The sequence below is a fragment of the Hypanus sabinus genome, chromosome 26 (genome assembly GCF_030144855.1).
Source record: "Hypanus sabinus isolate sHypSab1 chromosome 26, sHypSab1.hap1, whole genome shotgun sequence".
Classification (NCBI taxonomy): domain Eukaryota; kingdom Metazoa; phylum Chordata; class Chondrichthyes; order Myliobatiformes; family Dasyatidae; genus Hypanus; species Hypanus sabinus.
The window spans coordinates 18,773,740-18,796,212 of NC_082731.1; the positions used below are offsets into that span (position 1 = coordinate 18,773,740).

The 22,473-nt window shown below is 53.0% G+C and overlaps 2 protein-coding genes across 8 annotated transcripts in view; one reads left to right on the forward strand and one right to left on the reverse strand.

The window, feature by feature from the left end:
• The window catches only part of LOC132381864 (von Willebrand factor A domain-containing protein 5A-like), a 49,133-nt gene extending 35,636 nt beyond the window's left edge, over positions 1-13,497 (reverse strand). For 6 of the 7 annotated variants that reach the window (XR_009508135.1, XM_059951572.1, XM_059951571.1 and 3 more), the window contains exons 1-8: positions 13,292-13,497; positions 5,614-5,663; positions 4,546-4,748; positions 3,813-4,035; positions 2,609-2,775; positions 1,145-1,259; positions 717-883; positions 483-571 (exon numbers count right to left, since the gene is read on the reverse strand). Coding sequence is in view for 6 of the 7 variants with exons in the window: in XM_059951572.1 (XP_059807555.1) it covers positions 483-571; positions 717-883; positions 1,145-1,259; positions 2,609-2,775; positions 3,813-4,035; positions 4,546-4,748; positions 5,614-5,656 (1,007 nt within the window). In the remaining variant the exon portion in view is untranslated. The remainder of the gene's footprint in view (positions 1-482; positions 572-716; positions 884-1,144; positions 1,260-2,608; positions 2,776-3,812; positions 4,036-4,545; positions 4,749-5,613; positions 5,664-13,291) is intronic. The other variant, XM_059951575.1, reaches the window with a different exon arrangement.
• The window catches only part of LOC132381866 (uncharacterized), a 61,487-nt gene that overhangs the window by 20,270 nt on the left and 18,744 nt on the right, over positions 1-22,473 (forward strand). The window lies entirely within an intron of this gene.

Consider the following 22,473-nt stretch of genomic DNA (forward strand, 5'->3'; position numbering starts at 1 on the left):
CCCAAACTTTTGCATTCCACTGTATATATTTTGATAAAAGATGTACTTTGTAACTTTGAACTTTTAATTACTGAATCAGCAGTGAAAGAAGACGGTAAATGAAAGTGGGTACACACCAGCCACTGAAACTGACCTACTGCCGGCCGATGAAGACAATAAGTAATGTGGTTAATGTGCTAGTAATTCCAGACTCAGTGGCCAATGCTGCTGGGCGACTCGGAGCAAATCACTCACCAGGCTAGTAACTACTCGACGTTATGAAGATCATTTGCAGTTCTATTTTTACCAATTCTCCCTGCACGCATTTTATACAGGGAGTGTACGGCGAGGTGGGGGGGGGGGCGGGGGTGCTGGCGAAGGTGGCTGCATTGGGCGGCACACATGGGGCTTGAACGAATCAAGATGGGAAATGGTTGGGTCAGGTTCTACCCGGGAATTCTGGCCCTCAAGTTCCCGGCCCCAGGATGAAAGTTCCCACTTACGGGAAGAACGAGGTGAAGTGGCTCCCAAATCCGTAAATGTTGAAGAAACATCCCATGGGAAGGCTCTTGAGGAGCAGGAGCATCGTGTCCTGTGGGGGGAGAACAGAACTTGTCAGTCCTGAAGACTCTCCCGGGCATTCCCACAACTCCACATCCCGGCCGGAAAATCGAAACAGACCCTCCGTCCCATAGGCCCGCACGAGTGATTCCCTCTGCATCCTGGGCCGGATTTACCTTGGCACACTGGATCCGGGACCTGGAGTTTCCGTGAGACATCGACATTCCCATGCTGCCCGACCTATCCATGAGGAAAATGAACTCGCCTGTCGGCACGTCCTGGAGATCCTCGGGAAACCGGGGGAAGAGATTCACCATGACAGTGGGGTCGGCCATCAGGGTCCCTGTGTTGGGGCAAGAGGAGCGTGTCAGGGGGAGGAGGGGACTCTTCCCAAATCACACACACAGCGCTGGTTATCTAGGAGCACAGGACCCATCCGGACACCTCCCATCCCCACCCTGCATTTCACACCCCTCTCTCACTTCCCACCCACCCTTCCAGCCCCATCCCACACATTCCCACTCCCCTCTCACCCCATACAACCCTACTCCAACAGCCCCCCCACAAAGATGGGGCACATTCCCCTTCCCAGAGAAGCCCCCACCTGGAGCAGCAGACCCCGGCCCTGCCTCGAGGATGGCGCTCGGTTCATGGACCTTCTGGGAGAACATCAAGAGCTCGACGTCCCTGTCGAAGCCGTGACCCTTCACCAGGGAGAGCTGGAAATGGGGTCACAACACAGGGTCAGAACACAGAGCAGAACAGGAGGGGAGAGAGTCACCAGAAACTCCCCTTCAGGGAGACGGACTGAGGGACACCGGTCAGTGTACAGATATACCCCTGAGGGAGAGGGACTGAGGGACACCGGTCAGTGTACAGATATCCCACTGAGGGAGAGGGACTGAGGCACGCCGGTCAGTGTACAGATATCCCCCTGAGGGAGAGGGACTGAGGGACACCGGTCAGTGTACAGATATCCCTCTAAGGAAGAGAGACTGAGAGACACCGGTCAGTGTACAGATATACCCCTGAGGGAGAGGGACTGAGGGGCATCGGTCAGTGTACAGATATCCTCCTGAGGGAGAGGGACTGAGGGACACCGGTCAGTGTACAGATATCCCCCTGAGGGAGAGGGACTGAGGCACGCCGGTCAGTGTACAGATATCCCCCTGAGGGAGAGGGACTGAGGCACACCGGTCAGTGTACAGATATCCCCCTGAGGAAGAGAGACTGAGAGACACCGGTCAGTGTACAGATATCCCCCTGAGGGAGAGGGACTGAGGGACACCGGTCAGTGTACAGATATCCCCCTGAGGGAGAGGGACTGAGAGACATCGGTCAGTGTACAGATATCCCCCTGAGGGAGAGGGACTGTGGGACACCGGTCAGTGTACAGATATCCTCCTGAGGGAGAGGGACTGAGAGACACCGGTCAGTGTACAGATATCCCCCTGAGGGAGAGGGACTGTGGGACACCGGTCAGTGTACAGATATCCCCCCGAGGGAGAGGGACATCAGTCAGTGTACAGATATCCCCCTGAGGGAGAGGGACTGAGGGACACCGGTCAGTGTACAGATATCCCCAGAGGGAGAGGGACTGAGAGACACTGGTCAGTGTACAGATATCCCCCTGGGGGAGACGGACTGAGGCACACCGGTCAGTGTACAGATATCCCCCTGAGGGAGACGGACTGAGGGACACCGGTCAGTGTACAGATATCTCCCTGAGGGAGAGGGACTGAGGGACACCGGTCAGTGTACAGATATCTCCCTGAGGGAGAGGGACTGAGGGACACCGGTCAGTGTACAGATATCTCCCTGAGGGAGAGGGACTGAGGGACACCGGTCAGTGTACAGATATCCCCCTGAGGGACACCGGTCAGTGTACAGATATCCCCCTGAGGGAGAGGGACTGTGGGACACCGGTCAGTGTACAGATATCCCCGAGGGACACCGGTCAGTGTATCTGATTTCCGTCTGTCCACTTGAATTGTTACTTTATTGCCACTTCCCCTCCACAAGACCACTGTCCCACTGATGGTTATTGGTGTGAAACAGCTTTCCTTACCTTGGCTGACGTCTTGTCGGGATTGAGGAATTCCACGGGTGTCACTTGGCAATTGGATTGGATCCGGGAGATCCCATGTGGGCTGTGGAAATGAGCCTCCAGCTCCAAAGTGTAGAGTGGCTTGTCCGTGGGGGCACTGGCCTGGGTTATACAGGGACCCTGGGTGCCTGGGAGAGTTGGAGGTGGTTTGGTTAGATTCAAGTGCACTGAACGGGGGAGACTGACCCTGTCCCTGGGAGTGTGTGACGGGACGGTGTGGAGGGAGCCTCACCCTGTGTCTGACCCTGTCCCTGGGAGTGTGTGACGGGACGGTGTGGAGGGAGCCTCACCCTGTGTCTGACCCTGTCCCTGGGAGTGTGTGACGGGACGGTGTTGTGGGAGCCTCACCCTGTGTCTGACCCTGTCCCTGTGAGTATGTGACGGGACGGTGTGGAGGGTGCCTCACCCTGTGTCTGACCTTGTCCCTGGGAGTGTGTGATGGGACGGTGTGGGGGGGGAGCCTCACCCTGTGTCTGACCCTATCCCTGGGAGTGTGTGACGGGACGGTGTGGAGGGAGCCTCACCCTGTGTCTGACCCTGTCCCCGGGATTGTGTTACGGGACGGTGTGGAGGGAACCTCACCCGGTGTCTGACCCTGTCCCTGGGTATGTGTTACGGGACGGTGTGGAGGGAGCATCACCCTGTGTCTGACCCTGTCCCTGGGGGTGTGTGACGGGACGGTGTTGTGGGAGCCTCACCCTGTGTCTGACCTTGTCCCTGGGAGTGTGTGATGGGACGGTGTGGGGGGGGAGCCTCACCCTGTGTCTGACCCTATCCCTGGGAGTGTGTGATGGGACGGTGTGGAGGGAGCCTCACCCTGTGTCTGACCCTGTCCCCGGGATTGTGTTACGGGACGGTGTGGAGGGAGCCTCACCCGGTGTCTGACCCTGTCCCTGGGTATGTGTTACGGGACGGTGTGGAGGGAGCATCACCCTGTGTCTGACTCTGTCCCTGGGAGTGTGTGACGGGACGGTGTGGAGGGAGCCTCACCCTGTGTCTGACCCTGTCCCTGGGAGTGTGTGACGGGACGGTGTGGAGGGAGCCTGACCCTGTCACAGGGTGTGTGTTACGGGATGGTGTGGAGGGAGCCTCACCCTGTGTCTGACTCTCTCCTACTGCAGGGCAGCATCGGTGGGTGACCCTCTCTTTGGGACCAGGAACTTACCTGCAGGGGAGTACCGGGGGTTTAGGACAGCGGGCAGAGTGAAGCGGACGGCACCATCAGCCTCAAGGGGCAGTTCCTGGGCCAGGCTGAAGGAGACGGTGACCGCACAGCCTGGGGGCAGGTTGCCCACCCTGCAGGTGAAGATGTCACTGCTACTGCTGTCCTCCTCGAGCAGGAAGGCCTCCTGGCCGGAGGAGATGGCGTCGTCGTAGGCGTCCTGAGCCTGGAGGGGAGGGGTGTGGGCAGGTTGGGGCAGAGAGCAGAGGAGCCTGGTTACCAGATCTGCCTCCTCCCCACCCCCCCCCCCCCCCAGCATGCAGTCTGGTCCCAGATCCCAAGATCCCTGTGTCCAGTAACATTTATCTGATATCCCAGGATCTCATCTGAGTTCCCGAGTCAGTACTTCAAGATAGAAGGTCCCAGCTCTGGCTCAAAGACCTTAACTTGGGACAGATCTCCCAGCTCGTCACCACCGCAGATCAAAACACACAGCTCCAATTCAGAACCCCACCCCTCTTAGCCGCACCAAAAGATCATCTCCCACCGCACAATCCAGGGATCACTACGCTGGAATCGCAATCCCACATCAGTCTTTACAGACCTTGATCCCCATCCCGGGGGAGTCTGACTCCGACTGAGATGTCGAAAGATAATTTGTCCTGTCGACTTAGAATTAGATTCTTTTAGGTGATTAAGTGGTCTATGTGCCCTTTCCCACCCACCCAACTCCCACCTGTTCCCGTTCCTTTATCTCGGCCACGATCGTCTTCCCGTCCACCGTCGCTTGGAAGTTGTAGACGGCAGAATCGCTGTCCACAGGGAATGTGAACACGGCCTCCAGGGGAGAAGCCTCCTCATTCCTGTACTCCAGGTCTGCAGACACATCGGCCACAAACCCCTTCACCTCCACTCGCACCGAGATCTTCTTCAGAGGAACTGGGTCGGGACGGGGGAATAACAAGGTGAGGGGGAGGGTGTAGAAACCACCATTGGAAATCCCAATGGAGACACACCCATTCCCATTCACTCCCACCGTCCACAATCCGAATAGTCCCCACCCCTTCCCATTCACTCCCACTGTACACAACCCCAATGGACCCCACCCCTTCCCATTCACTCCCACTGTACACAACCCCAATGGACCCCACCCCTTCCCATTCACTCCCACTGTACACAACCCCAATGGACCCCACCCCTTCCCATTCATTCCCACCGTCCACAATCCCAATGGACCCCACCCCTTCCCATTCACTTCCACTGTACACAATCCCAATGGACCCCACCCCTTCCCATTCACTCCCACCGTCCACAATCCCAATGGACCCCACCCCTTCCCATTCACTCCCACCGTCCACACTCCCAATGGACCCCACCCCTTCCCATTCACTCCCACTGTACACAATCCCAACGGACCCCACCCCTTCCCATTCACTCCCACCGTCCACAACCCCAATGGACCCCACCCCTTCCCATTCACTCCCACCGTCCACACTCCCAATGGACCCCACCCCTTCCCATTCACTCCCACTGTACACAATCCCAATGGACCCCACCCCTTCCCATTCACTCCCGTGTCCACAATCCAAGTGGCCCTCTCCCATTCCCATTCACTCCCACTGTACACAATCCCAATGGACCCCACCCCTTCCCATTCACTCCCGTGTCCACAATCCAAATGGCTCTCTCCCATTCCCATTCCTGAATCCAGTCAGGGAATGGGATTGCGTGAACTAACATGGACTCAACAGGCAAATTCCCTCCTAGTCAAAGGGAACTGTGTTAAACGTGGCTGACTGCTCACCTGGGGTGTTCTGGGCTGTCACGAGTCCGCAGTGTCTGACCATTGTGTGGCTGAAATGCAAACAAAGATATGAGTGTTGTGTGTGGCCCAGGATTTCTCCGTCCCCTTCCCCCACATCAATCCCAACCCACCGGCCACCGCACTCCACCCCCAGCAGACAATGCCATTTCACTCTGAGCCTGCCCCAGCACAAATCTCAAGCCGTGCACCAGAGCTGCTGATGCTGGGTGTGTGTGAGGAATGCCCATTTATGGGGAGCATCAGGGCAAGAGGGACCACAATATATGTGGGTGGAAACCTTTTCTCTATACACTATTGTGATTTATAGCTTATGCAAGTCAAATAGACCCCCACAGGTCATTCCTGGTGTCCTTGTACAAACCCGGGTCACGAGACTCGACTGCCACAGATCCAGTCCTCAGCAGATGAACCGTCTGTTTCATCCCCAGCTTTTGATTCGGGTGTGTACAGCAAGTTCGCGTAGACACTCGGCCGCCCGCACAAGTTGTCATGAATCAGACTCCGGCTTATTATCACCGGCATGTGTCGTGAAATTTGTTAACAGCAGCAGCAGTTCAATGCAATACATAATAATATAGAAAAAATAAATAAGGATATCAATTAAACTAAGTCTATATGTATATTGAATTATTAAATAGACTAAAAATGGTGCAAAGCAGAAATCGTGTGCGTGTGCGTGTGCGTGTGGGGGGCGGTGTAGTGGTCAGGAGTTCAATGAATCGGATGGCAGAGGGGAAGAAGCTGTTGCTGAATCTCTGAGCGTGTGCTTCAGGCTCATCTACCTCCTACCCGATGTTAACGAGAAGAGGGCATGTCCTGCGTGATTGGGGTCGTTGCCGCCTTCCTGAGACTCCTCTCCTTGCAGATGTCTTTGATGTGGAGGCTTGAACCCTAGATGGAGCTGACTAATTTTACACCTTCCTGAGGCTTCTCTCGGTTCTGTACGTCGCCACCCCCCCCCCACACCAGACCCCGATGCCGCCTGTCAGAACGCTCTCCATGGTACATCTGCAGAAGTCTTCAGGCGTTTTAGGCGACAAACCAAATCTCTTCTAATGAAATATATCCATTGTCTTGCCTTCTTTATAGCTGTGTCAATATGTTGGGACCAGGTTAGATCCTCAGATCTTGACACCAGGAGCTGTTCACTCTCTCCACTTCTGACCCCTCTGCGAGGATTGGTATGTGTTCCCTCGTGTTACCCTTCCTGAAGTCCACAATCAGCTCTTTCGTCTTACTGATGTTGAGTGACAGGTTGTTGTTGCGACGCCACTCCACTAGCTGGTATATCTCACTCCTGTACGCCCTCTCGTCACCACCTGAGATTCTACCCACAATGGTCGTATCATCAGCAAACTTATGGGTGGCGTTTGAGCTGTACTAGCCACACAGTCACGGGTACAGCTGGAGTAGAGCAGTGGGCCAAGCACACACCCCTGAGGGGCACCAGTGTGGATTGTCAGTGAGGAGGAGATATTGTGGTCTTCCAGTTTGGAAGTGGAGGATCCAATAGCAGAGGAAGGCACAGAGGCCCAGTTTCTGTAGCTTATCAATCAGGACTGTGGGAATGATGGTGTAAAACACAGGTCTATTGTCAATAAACAGCATCCTAACATAGGTGTTTGCATTGTCCAGGTGATCTAAGGCCCTACGAACAGCCATTGAGATTGTGTCTGCCGTCGGCCCTCTATGGTGACAGGCAAATTGCAGAGGGTCCAGGCCCTTGCTGAGGCAGTGGTTCATTCTAGCCACGACCAACCTCTCAAAGCATTTCATCACCATAGGTGTGAAAAGGTGAAGCTCATGCTTTCAGGTTGGCGGCTAACCAGATGGAATACAAGGTGTCAAACTGGACTCTCCCCGGACATACTCTCCATCTAGCCGAAGATACAAAAGTCAGGTATGCACCACCAAGTTCAAACACAGCTTCCACCCCACTGTTATTAGACTATTGAATGGTCCACTCGTATAAGATAGACTTTGGACTCTTGACCTCATTATGATCTTGCACCTTCTCTGCAACTGTTCTGCATAGGAGCAGAAGTGGGCCATTCGGCCTGTCGAGTCTAGTGTACCCCATCATTTGAACAAGAGAGATTTGATTTGACTCATACCCACTCTCCCCATGACCTTAACTAATCAAGAGCCAACACTAGCTGCCTTTAATACGCGCAGTGACAGCCTCCGCTGCCCTTTGTGGAAACACGTTCCACAGATTCCCAGCGGAAGGCAGCTGATTGGGCAAATCAGATTTGAGTAGCTCAGACTCAGCAGAGAGCAAATGATTGGACAATTGAAAATTGAAAAGCTCAAACAAATAAAAAAGGGGTAGTTCAAGCAGAGCGGCCAGTGAGTGGGCTGGTGAAGGAGTGGAGCGTTGAGGCTTTGGCTCGAGAGGCTTCGGCGAGCAGCGGCAGAAGATGAGCTTGCTCCCAGTGAGGTCAGGCCGGGTAAGTTTATTTGATTAATTTAATTAACAGGAGTTGGTAATGGAGGCAGTAGATAGGGCAGTTAAGTGCTCCAATTGTAGGATGTGGGAAGTCAGGGACAACACAATTGTCTCTGATGACTACACCTGCAAAAGGTGCATCCAGCTGCAGTTCCTGTCAAATCGATTTACTAGGATGTTACCTGGGTTTCAGCACTTAAGTTACAGAGAAAGGTTGAGCAAGTTAGGTCTCTATTCATTGGAGCGTAGAAGGTTGAGGGGGGATTTGATCGAGGTATTTAAAATTTTGAGAGGGATAGATAGAGTTGACGTGAATAGGCTGTTTCCATTGAGAGTAGGGGAGATTCAAACTAGAGGACATGATTTGAGAGTTAGGGGGCAGAAGTTTAAGGGAAACACGAGGGGGTATTTCTTTACTCAGAGAGTGATAGCTGTGTGGAATGAGCTTCCTGTAGAAGTAGTAGAGGCCAGTTCAGTTGTGTCATTTAAGGTATAATTGGATAGGTATATGGACAGGAAAGGAGTGGAGGGTTATGGGCTGAGTGCGGGTAGGTGGGACTAGGTGGGATTAAGAGTTCGGCACGGACTAGGAGGGCGGAGATGGCCTGTTTCCGTGCTGTGATTGTTATATGGTTATATGGAACTGGAGCTGGAGCTGGATGAACTTCAGATCATTCGGGAGGCAGAGGCAGTAATAGAGCAGAGTTTCAGGGAGACAGTCACCAATAAAAGTCAGGAGACAGGAGAGGGAAGGGGAATAGACAGGAAGAGCAGGGCACCCATGTGGCCATTCCCATCAACAATAAGTATACCGTTTTGGATACTGTCGGTGGGGATGACCTACCAGGGACAAGTTGCAGTGGTCGCATCTCTGGCGCCGAGACTGGACCCTCAGCTCAGAAGGGAAGGAGGGAAAAGAGGAGAGCAGTAGTGATAGAGGATTCGATAGTTGGGGGACAGATAAGAGGATCTGTGAGAGAGATCGAGAATCCCGGATGGTCTGTTGCCTCCCTGATGCCAGGGTCCACGATATCTCGGATCGCGTTCTCGGTATTCTCAGGAGAGAGGGTGAGCAACCAGATGTCGTGGTCCACGTGGGGACCAAAGACATCGATAGGAGTAGGGATGAGGTCCTGAAGAAGGAATATAGGGAGTTAGGAAAGTTAAAAAGCAGGACCTCAAGGGTGGTGATCTCGGGATTGCTGCCTGTGCCACGAGACAGAGAGGGTAGGAACAGGAAGTTATGGCAGATGAATGCGTGGCTGAAGAGTTGGTGCAGGGGGCAGGGGTTCAGATTTCTGGATCATTGGGATCTCTCCTGGGGAAGGTCTGACCTGTACAAAACGGACGGGCTGAACTGGAAAGGGACCAATATCCTGGCGGGTAGGTTTGCTAGAGCTGTTGGGGAGGGTTTAAACAAGTTTGGCAGGGGGTGGGAATCAGAATGTGAGTGCAGAGATTAGGGTAGAAGGACAAGGGCATGATGCTGAGAGTTCTGAGTTGGTGAGGAAGGACAGGCTGGGAATGAAACATAAAGGTAGCCAGTCAGAGGGGTTGAAATGTGTCTATTTCAACACTAGGAGTATTAGGAATAAAGGGGATGAACTTAAAGCATGGATCAGTACGTGGAACTACGATGTTGTGGCCATTACTGAAACTTGGGTGGAGGAAGGGCAGGATTGGCTGATGCAGGTCCTGGGGTTCAGGTGTTTTAAAAGGAATAGGATGGGAGGTAGAAAGGTGGGGTGGTGGGAAGTAGCATTACTGGTCTGGGATAGAATCACAGCTGTAGAAAGGGAGAACGCTGCAGAGGGAGTGTCCACAGAGTCAGTGTGGGTGGAAGTTAGAAATAGGAAGGGATCAGTCACTGTGCTGGGAGTAGTCTATAGGTTCCCAAATTGCCCTCGGGACACCGAGGAGCAGATAAGCAGGCAGATTTCAGAATGGTGCAGGAAATACAGGGTTGTAGTTATGGGTGATTTCAACTTCCCTCATATTGACTGGCACCTCCTGACTGCAAGGGGGATAGATGGGGCTGAATTTGTCAGGTGTGTTCAAGAAGGATTCCTGACACAGTATGTGGACTGGCCGACGAGAGGAGAGGCCATACTGGATCTAGTTCTGGGTAATGAACCTGGTCAGCTGACAGACCTCTTGGTGGGGGAGCATTTTGGTGAGAGTGACCACAACTCCCTTAGCTTCAGCTTACTTATGGAAACGGATAAATACAGACAAAATGGGAAAGTGCTTAACTGGAGAAAGGCCAACTTTGAAGGGATGAGGCAGGAACTGGCGAGAGTAAATTGGAAACAGATGTTCAAGTGTGAAAGCACAGAAGTAATGTGGAGGAAGTTTAGGGACCACTTGTGCTGGGTTCAGGATAGGTTTGTCCCACTGAGGAAGGGAAAAATGGTAGGAAAAGGGAAACGGGGCTGACAAAACACGTGAGGCAACTCATCAAGAGTAAGAAGGAAGCATATGTTAGATATAAGAAGCAGAAAGTAGGAGGGGCTCATGAAAAATATAGGATAGCCAGGAAGGAGCTTAAGGAGGGACAGAGGAGAGCTCGAAGGGGGCATGAGAAGGCCTTGGCATGTAGGATTAAGGAACTTATGGAGGGACTTAGGAGAGCTCGAAGGGGGCATGAGAAGGCCTTGGCATGTAGGATTAACATCCCAAGGCATTCTATGCATATGTGAAGAATAGAAGAATGACAGGAACGATAAAGGATAAAGAAGGCAACATGCCTGGAGGCGGAGGAGGTCAGGGAGATCCCAAAGGAATACTTTGCTTCAGAATTCACAAGTGAAATGGAACTTGATCAGGGTGAGGTCAAATTAGAACAGGCCTGTGTGCTGGACAATGTGGAGATTAAGGAAGAAGTGTTGGATCTTCTCAAAAACATCAAGATTGATAAGTCCCCAGGGCCGGATGTGATATACTCCAGGTTGCTGTGTGAAGTGAGAGGAGAGATCACTGGAACAGTAGCTATGATCTTTGAATTCTTTTTGGCTGCAGGGGAGGTGCTGGAGGATTGGAGATTGGCAAATGTAGTTCCCTTGTTTAAAAAAGGTAATAGGGAGAATCTTGGGAACTATGGACCAGTGAGTCTTACGTTGGTGGTCTGCAAACTATTGGAAAGGATTCTTAAGGATAGGATCTCCTAGCATTTGGAGGAGTACAGTCTGCTCAAGGATAGTCAACATGGCTTTGAAGGGAAGGTCGTGCCTCACGAGCCTGATTGAGTTTTATGAAGAAGTAGCAAAATAAATTGATGAGGGTAGGGTGGTAGATGTGGTCTGCATGGACTTTAGCAAAGCATTTGACAAGGTCCCCCACGAGAGACTCATCCAGAAACTCATGAGGCATGGGATTAGTAGAACCTTGGCTGTTTGGATAAAAAATTGGCTGACAGGAAGAAAGCAGAGGGTAGTAGTGGAAGGAAAGTATTCTGCCTGGAGGTCAGTGACTAGTGGAGCGAGGCAAGGATCTGTCCTGGGACCCCTGCTCTTCGTGATTTTTATAAATGACCTGTACGAAGAGGCGGTAGGATGGGTGAGAAAGTTTGTGGATGGCACAAAGGTTGGAGTGTTTGTGGATGGAGCTGTAGGTTGTTGAAGGTAACAAGAGGATATAGACAGGATGCACAGCTGGGCAGAAAAGTGGCAGGTGGAGTTCAATCCGGGTAAGTGTGAGGTGATGCATTTTGGAAGAACAAACCAGAAGACTGAGTACAGGGTTAATGGTCAGTTAGTTAAGAGTGTAGATGAACAAAGGGACCTTGGGGTTTAAATCCATACATCCCTCAAGATCACTGCACAGGTTGATAGGGTAGTTAAGAAGGCCTATGGGATGCTAGGCTTCATTAACAGGGGGATTGAGTTCAAGAGTAGAGAGGTCATGTTTCAGCTCTACAAATCTCTGGTGAGACCGCACTTAGAGTATTGTGTTCAATTCTGGTCACCTCATTATAGGAAGGATGTGGAAGTTATGGAGAGGGTGCAGAGGAGATTTACCAGGATGTTGCCTGGATTGGAAAACAAGTCTTATGAGGCAAGGTTAGCAGAGCTGGGAGTTTTCTCTTTGGAGCGTAGAAGGATGAGAGGGGTCTTGCTAGGGGTCCGCAAGATTAAGAGAGGTGTAGATAGGGTGAACAGCCAGCACCTGTTTCCCAGGGCACGAATAGCAAACTCAAGAGGGCATATGTACAAAGCTAAGGGAGGGAAGTTTAGGGGAGACATCGAGGGTAAGTTTTTTTTTTACACAGAGGGTTGTGAGTGCCTGGAATGACTTGCTAGGGGTGGTGGTGGAGGCTAAAACATTAGGGGTATTTAAGAGCCACGTGGACAGGCACATGGATGAAAGAAAAATAGAGGATTATGGGGTAGTGTGGGTTTAGTACTTTATTTTTAAGGAATATATGGATCGACACAACATCGAGAGCTGAAGGGCCTGTACTGTGCTGTTGTATTCTAGTGTTCTACATTCACCTCTCCACAGCAGTACGGGCTCCCAGGCAGGTATCGGGGGTGGGGGTGGGGGTGGGGGTGGGGGGCACACGGAGGAAGTCCGATTCAGGTAGGATGCAGAGAGGTGATCACATTCAGGAGAAAGCCAGATGGCCGGGGATTTTTACTAGCGGCAGCGTTTGAGGTGGCAAACGTTAAGAGAAATTTCGACAGGGGAAGGACTAGGAGGGTAATGGGCCAAACACAGGCAACAGGATTCCACGGTCAGCATGGACCAGTTGGGCCGAGTGGCCTGTTTCCATGCTCTGTGGCTTCACCACAGGTGTACTGATGGACAGAGGGACCTCAGGATCTGAGTCCTCAGTCCCTGAAAGTGGTGATGCCCAGTTTATTATTGTCACATGTACCAAGATTCTGTGAAAAGTTTGCCTTGAAAACTGTTGGTGCAGATCAGATGAATACGCTGTGCACTGGGGGAGAGCCAGGTAAAAGAACTGCACTTATTTCCTCTCTTCCCCCCCCCCTCCTTTCCCTGTCTCCCCCCAGTCCATCCCCCTTCTTCACTCTCCCTCTCTCTCCATCCCAATCCCCTCTTCCTCCCTCCCCCGCTCCCAGTCTCCCCTTTCCCGTAACCCTGGGAATCTCCCCTCACCCTGGCGATGACGCTGTTCCGGGAATCTCAGACTGATTTGGCAAGTCCCAGACAGCGAGAGAGTTCGCTGTGTTAACAGTTGTTTACCTCCGCTTTGCTGCGCGATTCCAGCTCTCCGCTCCGCAGTTTGTCCGCACGGTTCACGGTAGAATTCTCCGCCTCTCCCCGCCGGGTCGAGTCCCTCACCCGCTGTCACGGCAGAGAGCGTCTCTGAACTCGGGCACAGAAAAATCAGCGACACTGCCTGATTCCAGCCGCTGGCGCGTCCAGGTCAGCTGTTCACGAGGCGGAGTCGGGCGCGTCCAGGTCAGCTGTTCACGAGGCGGAGTCGGGCGCGTCCAGGTCAGCTGTTCACGAGGCGGAGTCGGGCGCGTCCAGGTCAGCCGTTCACGAGGCGGAGTCGGGCGCGTCCAGGTCAGCTGTTCACGAGGCGGAGTCGGGCGCGTCCAGGTCAGCCGTTCACGAGGCGGAGTCGGGCGCGTCCAGGTCAGCCGTTCACGAGGCGGAGTCGGGCGCGTCCAGGTCAGCCGTTCACGAGGCGGAGTCGGGCGCGTCCAGGTCAGCCGTTCACGGGGCGGAGTCGTGCGCGTCCAGGTCAGCCGTTCACGAGGCGGAGTCGTGCGCGTCCAGGTCAGCCGTTCACGAGGCGGAGTCGGGCGCGTCCAGGTCAGCTGTTCACGGGGCGGAGTCGTGCGCGTCCAGGTCAGCCGTTCACGGGGCGGAGTCGTGCGCGTCCAGGTCAGCCGTTCACGAGGCGGAGTCGTGCGCGTCCAGGTCAGCTGTTCACGAGGCGGAGTCGGGCGCGTCCAGGTCAGCTGTTCACGGGGCGGAGTCGTGCGCGTCCAGGTCAGCCGTTCACGAGGCGGAGTCGTGCGCGTCCAGGTCAGCTGTTCACGAGGCGGAGTCGGGCGCGTCCAGGTCAGCCGTTCACGAGGCGGAGTCGGGCGCGTCCAGGTCAGCCGTTCACGGGGCGGAGTCGTGCGCGTCCAGGTCAGCTGTTCACGAGGCGGAGTCGGGCGCGTCCAGGTCAGCTGTTCACGAGGCGGAGTCGGGCGCGTCCAGGTCAGCCGTTCACGAGACGGAGTCGGGCGCGTCCAGGTCAGCTGTTCACGAGGCGGAGTCGGGCGCGTCCAGGTCAGCTGTTCACGAGGCGGAGTCGGGCGCGTCCAGGTCAGCCGTTCACGGGGCGGAGTCGGGCGCGTCCAGGTCAGCCGTTCACGAGGCGGAGTCGTGCACGTCCAGGTCAGCCGTTCACGAGGCGGAGTCGTGCGCGTCCAGGTCAGCCGTTCACGAGGCGGAGTCGGGCGCGTCCAGGTCAGCTGTTCACGGGGCGGAGTCGTGCGCGTCCAGGTCAGCCGTTCACGAGGCGGAGTCGTGCACGTCCAGGTCAGCCGTTCACGAGGCGGAGTCGGGCGCGTCCAGGTCAGCCGTTCACGAGGCGGAGTCGTGCACGTCCAGGTCAGCCGTTCACGAGGCGGAGTCGTGCGCGTCCAGGTCAGCCGTTCACGAGGCGGAGTCGGGCGCGTCCAGGTCAGCTGTTCACGGGGCGGAGTCGGGCGCGTCCAGGTCAGCCGTTCACGAGGCGGAGGTGGAGTCGGGCGCGTCCAGGTCAGCTGTTCACGAGGCGGAGTCGGGCGCGTCCAGGTCAGCTGTTCACGGGGCGGAGTCGGGCGCGTCCAGGTCAGCTGTTCACGAGGCGGAGTCGGGCGCGTCCAGGTCAGCCGTTCACGAGGCGGAGTCGTGCGCGTCCAGGTCAGCCGTTCACGAGGCGGAGTCGTGCGCGTCCAGGTCAGCCGTTCACGAGGCGGAGTCGTGCGCGTCCAGGTCAGCCGTTCACGAGGCGGAGTCGTGCACGTCCAGGTCAGCCGTTCACGAGGCGGAGTCGGGCGCGTCCAGGTCAGCCGTTCACGAGGCGGAGTCGTGCACGTCCAGGTCAGCCGTTCACGAGGCGGAGTCGGGCGCGTCCAGGTCAGCCGTTCACGAGGCGGAGTCGTGCGCGTCCAGGTCAGCTGTTCACGAGGCGGAGTCGGGCACGTCAGAGCAGCGAGTGAGGCCCTTCGGCCCAACATTCGCAATCCGGTTTATTATCACAAACTTTAATAATCTGAAATTTGTCATTTTGTGTGGCAGTACAGGGCAAAGATATAAAACTACTGTAAACTCACAGTTTTGGTCACCGACCTACAGAAAAGATGTAAACAAGGTTGAAAGAGGACAGAGAAAATTTACAAGGTTGCTGCCAGGTCTGGAGGACCGGAGTTATGAGGAAAGATTGGACAAGTTAGGACTTTATTCCTTTGAAAGTAGAAGATTGAGGGGAGATTTGGTAGAGGTATAAAATATTATGAAGTGCCTAGACAAGGTAAATGCAAGCAGCCTTTTTTACGTCCGTAGCCCCCTCCTTTGGGAGAATCGCCAGATCACTGTTGGGTTGACTCAGACATGGGTTGCCCAAGACATGAGGGGGAGACGTGCAGGATGTCACGTTTCTCTCCCCCCCCCCCCCCCCCCATAGCGACGTTAAGCTACCGGACATGGGGAGACAGATTTGTGGATTGAGATGCTCTGCTACGTGAATGCCCTCGGGCAAAGCGGGCTGGTTGAGGGAGAGATTCCATCACCCCCCAACCTGATTGACATCTACGACCCTGCGAGGCAGAATAAAAGAGGGGCTGTAGGAACAACCCCTCAGACGCACCAGAAGAAACGTTAAGCGACCACGTAACAGCAGACGGTCATCGGACACCAAGCGACGTGCGTTCAATTCCGTGGCTGGAATTGGTGGCTGAAACCACGGAAAACGGCTTTTTAGCCAACAACGGGGAAACCCGCTCCCCTGACTCAACGGATTGGCATCGTAAAAGACCTGGGCAAGTTTAAACCGCATCACTTTTAAACCCAACAACGCTGCAGCGTGATCGAACTGATAGTGACTTATCTCTCCATCGGACAATACAGTAACCCCGAGACAACGATAGAGTTATTTCTTATCGGTTATTATTATTCCCGCGCTTAGATTTAGTATTGACGATGTATATTATCTGTATGTTAGCATTAATCTTCTTTTTGTGCCCTTTATCAATAAATACTTTTAAAAATAGTACCATCAGACTTCAACGGACCTCTCTATCTTTGCTGGTAAGTGATCCAGTTACGGGAATTTAGTAACAAAGTTGGGGTTCTCGTCTCGGGATTTGACACCAAATTGGGAGGGCAGTGAATCGGGATTGTAAGTCGAAAACTTGGATCTGGTTACGCGGGTAGCCAGACGGGAAACCATCAAAGATGGACGTGGGTGAATTTATAGAAAACCCGACTCTGGAGGCGCTGGAGGTGGCCTCCAAATCAGACTTGATAAAATTGGCGAAGGAGTTAAACCTCGCAGGGGAGAGGTTGTCAATGAAAAAGTGGGAGGTGTGAAGGGCAGTAACTCAGTATTATATTGGGAAGAAGGTGTTTACAGATGAGGTGTCGGAAAATATCCCTGAGGAGGCACCCGCTAGTGGGACGGCTCAGTTAGAGTTGGAGAAATTAAAGTTGGAACATGCAATTAAGTTAAAGTAGCTGGAGGCAGCCGAGAGAGAGAAAGAGAGAGAGAGGGAGAGGGCCGAGAGAAAGCAAGAGAGGGAGAGGGCCGAGAGAGAGCAAGAGAGGGAGAGGGCCGAGGGAGAGCAAGAGAGGGAGAGGGCCGAGAGAGAGCAAGAGAGGGAGAGGGCCGAGAGAGAGAGAGAACATGAAATGAAGTTAAAATAGCTGGAAGCAGATGAAAAAGAGAAACAGGAAACATGACTTGGAGATGGAGAAGTTACGGCAGGAGCCACGAGTTCCGGGGTCAGACCGAGAGGAGCGTTTCAATGTTAGTCGAGAATTGAGGCTAGTACCTCCGTTCGAGGAAACGGACGTCGATAGTTACTTCTTGCTTTTTGAAAAGCTGGCAGTGAATCAGAAGTGGCCCAGAGGTCAGTGGGTGGCGCTGTTACAAAGTGTGTTAACAGGGAAGGCACCGCGGGCATATGCGGCGTTGGCCATGGAGGAGGAGAGTTATGACAAAGTAAAGGCGGCCATTCTCCGGAGTTATGATCTAGTATCTGAGGCGTTTAGACAAAAGTTTAGAAATTTAAGGAAAGTGTGGAATCAGACGTATCCCGAGTTTGCCTATGAGAAGGGTGTGCTCTTGGACCGGTGGTGCACCTCAGAGAGAGTGGAAGAGGATTATGGGCGTCTCAGGGAGTTAATTCTGATTGAGGGATTTAAAGGTTGTGTTTCAGAGGATATCCGGACGTATCTGAATGAGAAGCCGAATAAGTCCATCTCCGAATTCGCTAGGTTCGCAGATGAATATGCCTTAACCCACAAGACAAAGTTTTCCTCGACTAAAAGTTACCCGAGAGACCGTGGGAACGGTAGGGAAAGCCCGCCGGCTAAGCGAGAAACTCAGCCGGGAGCTAGCGGTAAAATTGAGGAGGAGAGGCCCGAAGCCAGGGTATTTCCTGGCTTGACCTGTTTTAATTGTGCAAAGGTGGGTCATATTGCATCTAAATGCCCCGCTCCGAGGAAGGAGCCAGGAAAAGGGAAAGCAGCTATACCTATAGGCTGTATTGCGCCGATCAGCAAATCGACGAGAGGGCCCCCGGTAGAGGGAGTACAGGAGGGGCGTGAGACGTTTAGTTCAAAGGGAACCGTGTCTGTGAAAGAGGGAGGCAGTGCGGATCTGGAGAGACACGGGGGCTGAGTTGTCATTGATTAGCAGTAAGGTGCTAGATTTTGGTCCTCCGACGGGAGAGGTAGCCCTGAGAGGCATAGGAAAATGGAGCGAAGTGGTGCCATTGCATAGGGTCATTCTGAATTGTGAGCTGGTGTCTGGGCCAGTGGAATTGGGGGTACTGCCGGAGTTGCCGGGGGAAGGCGTGGACGTCCTGCTGGGTAACGACTTGGCGGGTGGAAAGGTGGGTGAAGCTGACAACAAGCCTGTGAGAGTTGAGGCCCCGCCCCCAGATTCCAAGATCTATCCCGCATGCGCGGTCACTCACAGCATGTCGAAAAAGGCAGCCGAGTCAGAGGGCAGTTTAAATCCGGCCCGTATCGATTTGGCCGAGACGTTTTTGCAGACTCTGTACCAACGAGGGTGAGAGGAAGGTAAACCGGAGAGTAGGGAGGGAAGAGAGAGTAAGCGGGGGGAGGTAGACCTAACCTTAGCAAGAAGAGAGTTTGTCCGGGAACAGGGAGGTGACGAGAAACTGGTAGCCTTGAGAGAGTTGGTTCTTTCTGAGACCGAGATGGAGACAGAGCCCGAGGGTTACTACCTGAAAGAGGGTGTGATGAGAAAATGGAGGCCCCCCCCCCCGCGGCGCCGGTCGATGAGGACTGGGCGGTGGTACATCAGGTAGTAGTTCCGAAAGTGTATTGGGATGAAATTTTGAACTTAGCCCATAACGGACCCTTGGGTGGGCATTTGGGAATAAGGAAGACAGTGGATCGGGTTATGAGAGAGTCCTATTGGCCAAACCTGAGAAAAGATATTACCGAGTTTTGTAAAAGGTGTCATACATGTCAGGTGGTGGGTAAACCGAACCAAGTTATCCCTCCGACCCATCCCCGCATGTGAGGAGCCTTTCTCCCGAATCATTGTGGATTTTGTGGGTCCTTTACCTAAAACTGCGAGGGGGCGGCAGTGCGTCATGACCCTGATGTGTGCCGCTACACGATTTACAGAGGCTGTGCCTCTGGGAAATATTAAGACCGCTGTGGTGGTGAGGGCCCTCATTAGATTCTTTACCACAGTGGGGCTGCCTAAGGATACAGTGGTGTCAGGGGAGTACATTCACGTCCAGAGCATTTCGGCAGATGATGACCCAGCTGGGGGTCAAACAAATTTTAGCCTCTGCATACCATCCGGAATCCCAAGGGGCGTTGGAAAGATTCCACGCTACACTAAAGATCATGATTAAAACTTATTGCCTCAGGGATCTGTTCTGGGACCCCTAATCTTAGTGATTTTTATACATGACCCGGATGAGGAAGTGGAGGGATGGGTTAGTAAATTTGCTGATGAAAGGTTGGAGGTGTTGTGGATAGTATGGAGGGCTGTCAGAGGTTACAGCGGGACATTGATAGGATGCAAAACTGGGCTGAGAAGTGGCAGATGGAATTCAACCCAGATAGGTGTGAGGTGGTTCATTTTGGTGGGTCAAATATGATGGCAGAATATAGCATTAATGGTAAGACTCTCGGCAGATCAGAGGGATCTTGGGGTCCGAGTCCATAGGACACTCAAAGCTGCTACGCAGGTTGACTGAACTCCCTGCCACCACCCAGGACTCATCACAAACACAGCCCCCGCAGTGTTATACGGTTTACTTTTCACTTGTGTCCAGAATGCACCTTGTTATTGGTTAATTTGTTTCTGGTAATGTTACCTTTGGTGTTGTGTGTGAGTGATATACTCTGCATTGTGCACTCTGGCCCAGAGGAACGCCGTTCCGTTTGGCGGTACCTATATCCACATTTGAAAAAACTGGACTTGTCACAGGTAACCAGGGTGGTGAAGGCGTTTCCCACGCCATCCTTCACCGCAATCAGGTTTCAAACCACCGGCAGGTGTCGTGAAATCTGTTCACTTTGCGGCAGCAGTACAGCGGGAGTGTAGAAACAAAACGGTGATTTACAGTAAATAGTTAAATTAAATAAGCAATAGACAATAGACAATGGACAATAGACAGTGGGTGCAGGAGTAGGCCATTCGGCCCTTCTAGCCAGCACCGCCATTCACTGTGATCATGACTGATCATACACAGTCAGTACCCTGTTCCTGCCCTCTCCCCATATCCCTTGACCCCGCTATCTATAAGAGCTCTATCTAACTCTCTCCTGAATCCATCCAGAGACTTGGCCTCCACTGCCTTCTAGGGCAGAGCATTCCACATATCCACCACTCTCCGGGTGAAAATTTTTTTCCGCATCTCTGTTCTAAATGGCCTACCCCTTATTCTTAAACTGTGGCCTTTAGTTCTGGACTCACCCATCAGCGGGAACATGTTTCCTGCCTCCAGCATGTCCAATCCCTTAATAATCTTATATGTTTCAATCAGATCCCCTCTCATCCTTCTAAATTCCAGTGTATACAAGCCCAGTCGCTCTAATCTTTCAACATATGACAGTCCCGCCATTCCGGGAATTAACCTTGTGAACCTACACTGCACTCCCTCAATAGCAAGGATGTCCTTTCTCAAATTCGGAGACCAAAACTGCACACAATACTCCAGGTGGGGTCTCATCAGGGCCCTGTACAGCTGCAGAAGGACCACTTTACTCCTATACTCAATTCCTCTTGTTATAAAAGCCAGCATGCCATTAGTTTTCTTCACTGCCTGCTGTACCTGCATGCTTGCTTTCATTGACTGATGTACAAGAACACCTAGATCTCGTTGTACTTCCCTTTTTCCTAACTTGAGACCAGTCAGATAGCAATCTGCCTTCCTGTTCTTGCCAACAGTGAATAACCTCACATTTATCCACATTAAACTGCATCTGCCATGCATTTGCCCACTGTCCCAACCTGTCCAAGTCACCCTGCATTCTCATAACATCCTCCTGACATTTCACGCTGCCACCCAGCTTTGTGTCATCAGCAAATTTCCTAATGTTACTTTTAATCCCTTCATCTTAATCATTAATGTATATTGTAAACAGCTGCGGTCCCAGCACCAAACCTTGCGGTACCCCACTGGTCACAGCCTGCCATTCCGAAAGGGACCCGTTAATCGCTACTCTTTGTTTCCTGTCAGCCAGCCAATTCTCAATCCATGTCAGTACTCTGCCCCAATACCATGTGCCCTGATTTTGCCCACTAAGCAGTGCAAAACAAATTAAAAATCGGTCAGGGCACTGAATGTAGGAGCCGGGACGGGTGCAGCTGTTGGTCAGGCTGCACTTGGAGGACTTTTGTCCAGTTTGGGTCACCGTGTCTGGGAGAGATGCGCTTAAACTCGAAAGAGATCAGAAAACATTGAGGAGATTGTTGCCAGGACGAGAGGGTCTGACGGATCGGTCTTTATTCCCCGGAACGCAGAGTGAGGGGCGACCTCACAGAAAAGTTTAAAATTCTAAGGGGGCACAGATAAGGTGGGCAGTAACGGGCGGGGAGTCCAAAACTAGGGGGCAGAGACTTAAGGTGGAGAGAGTCCAGAGGAGGTGCGCAAAGATGATTCCGGGAATGAAGGGGTTAACATGCGAGTAGCGTTTGGCAGCTTTGGGACTGTACTGGCTGGAATTTAGAAGAATGCGGAGGTGGGGTGGGGGTGGGGGGGATATGATTGAAACCTACTGGATATTGAAAGAACTAGATAGGGTGTTTATGCAGAGGGTGTTTCCTATGGTAGGGGTATCCAGAGCCACAGGGCACAAACTCAAAATCGAGGGTCTATCTTTCAGCACAGAGGTAAGGGGGACTTGTTTAAGCAAGAGAGGAGTGAACGTTTCCTGAACGGTCAGGGCATCAATGGATATGGCAAGAAGGCAGGTGTATGGGGTTGCGTGCAATCCGGGATCAGCCATGAAGAAACGGTGGACAGAATCGATGGGCTGAATGGCCTAGTTCTGCTCCTGTGTCTTACGGTCTCTATGGACAGGAGAATGATTTAAAAAGGACCCGATGGAACTTGGAGAAGCAGAGGATGATCAGTCTGCCAGAAGAAGTGGCTGAGGCAGGAACGAACATGTAATTAAACAACACTTGGAGAGATTCGTAGAGGCAGGGCTTTGAGGATACGGCCTGAAATTGGGACGACATGGGATTGGTGGGCTGAAGGGCCTTTATCTGTTATATTGCTCAAGCAACACATCTCCCTCACGCCACCTCTCGGCAATCCCCTTCCTCCAGTGCCCTGACACAGCAGTATCCCCACTGACATTACCCCCATTCCCTCTCACCGTCCGTCAGAGAATCCAATCTCCCCTAGTGGCCTGTCACAGACTATATCCCCACTGACATTAACCCTGTTCCCCTCACTGTCCCTCAGAGACTCCAATCTCCCCTAGTGGCCTGACACAGCAGTATCCCCACTGACATTAACCCTGTTCCCCTCACTGTCCCTCAGAGACTTCAATCTCCCCTAGTGGCCTGTCACAGCAGTATCCCCACTGACATTAACCCTGTTCCCCTCACTGTCCCTCAGAGACTTCAATCTCCCCTAGTGGCCTGACACAGCAGTATCCCCACTGACATTAACCCTGTTCCCCTCACTGTCCCTCAGCAATCCTCTACCCCCAGT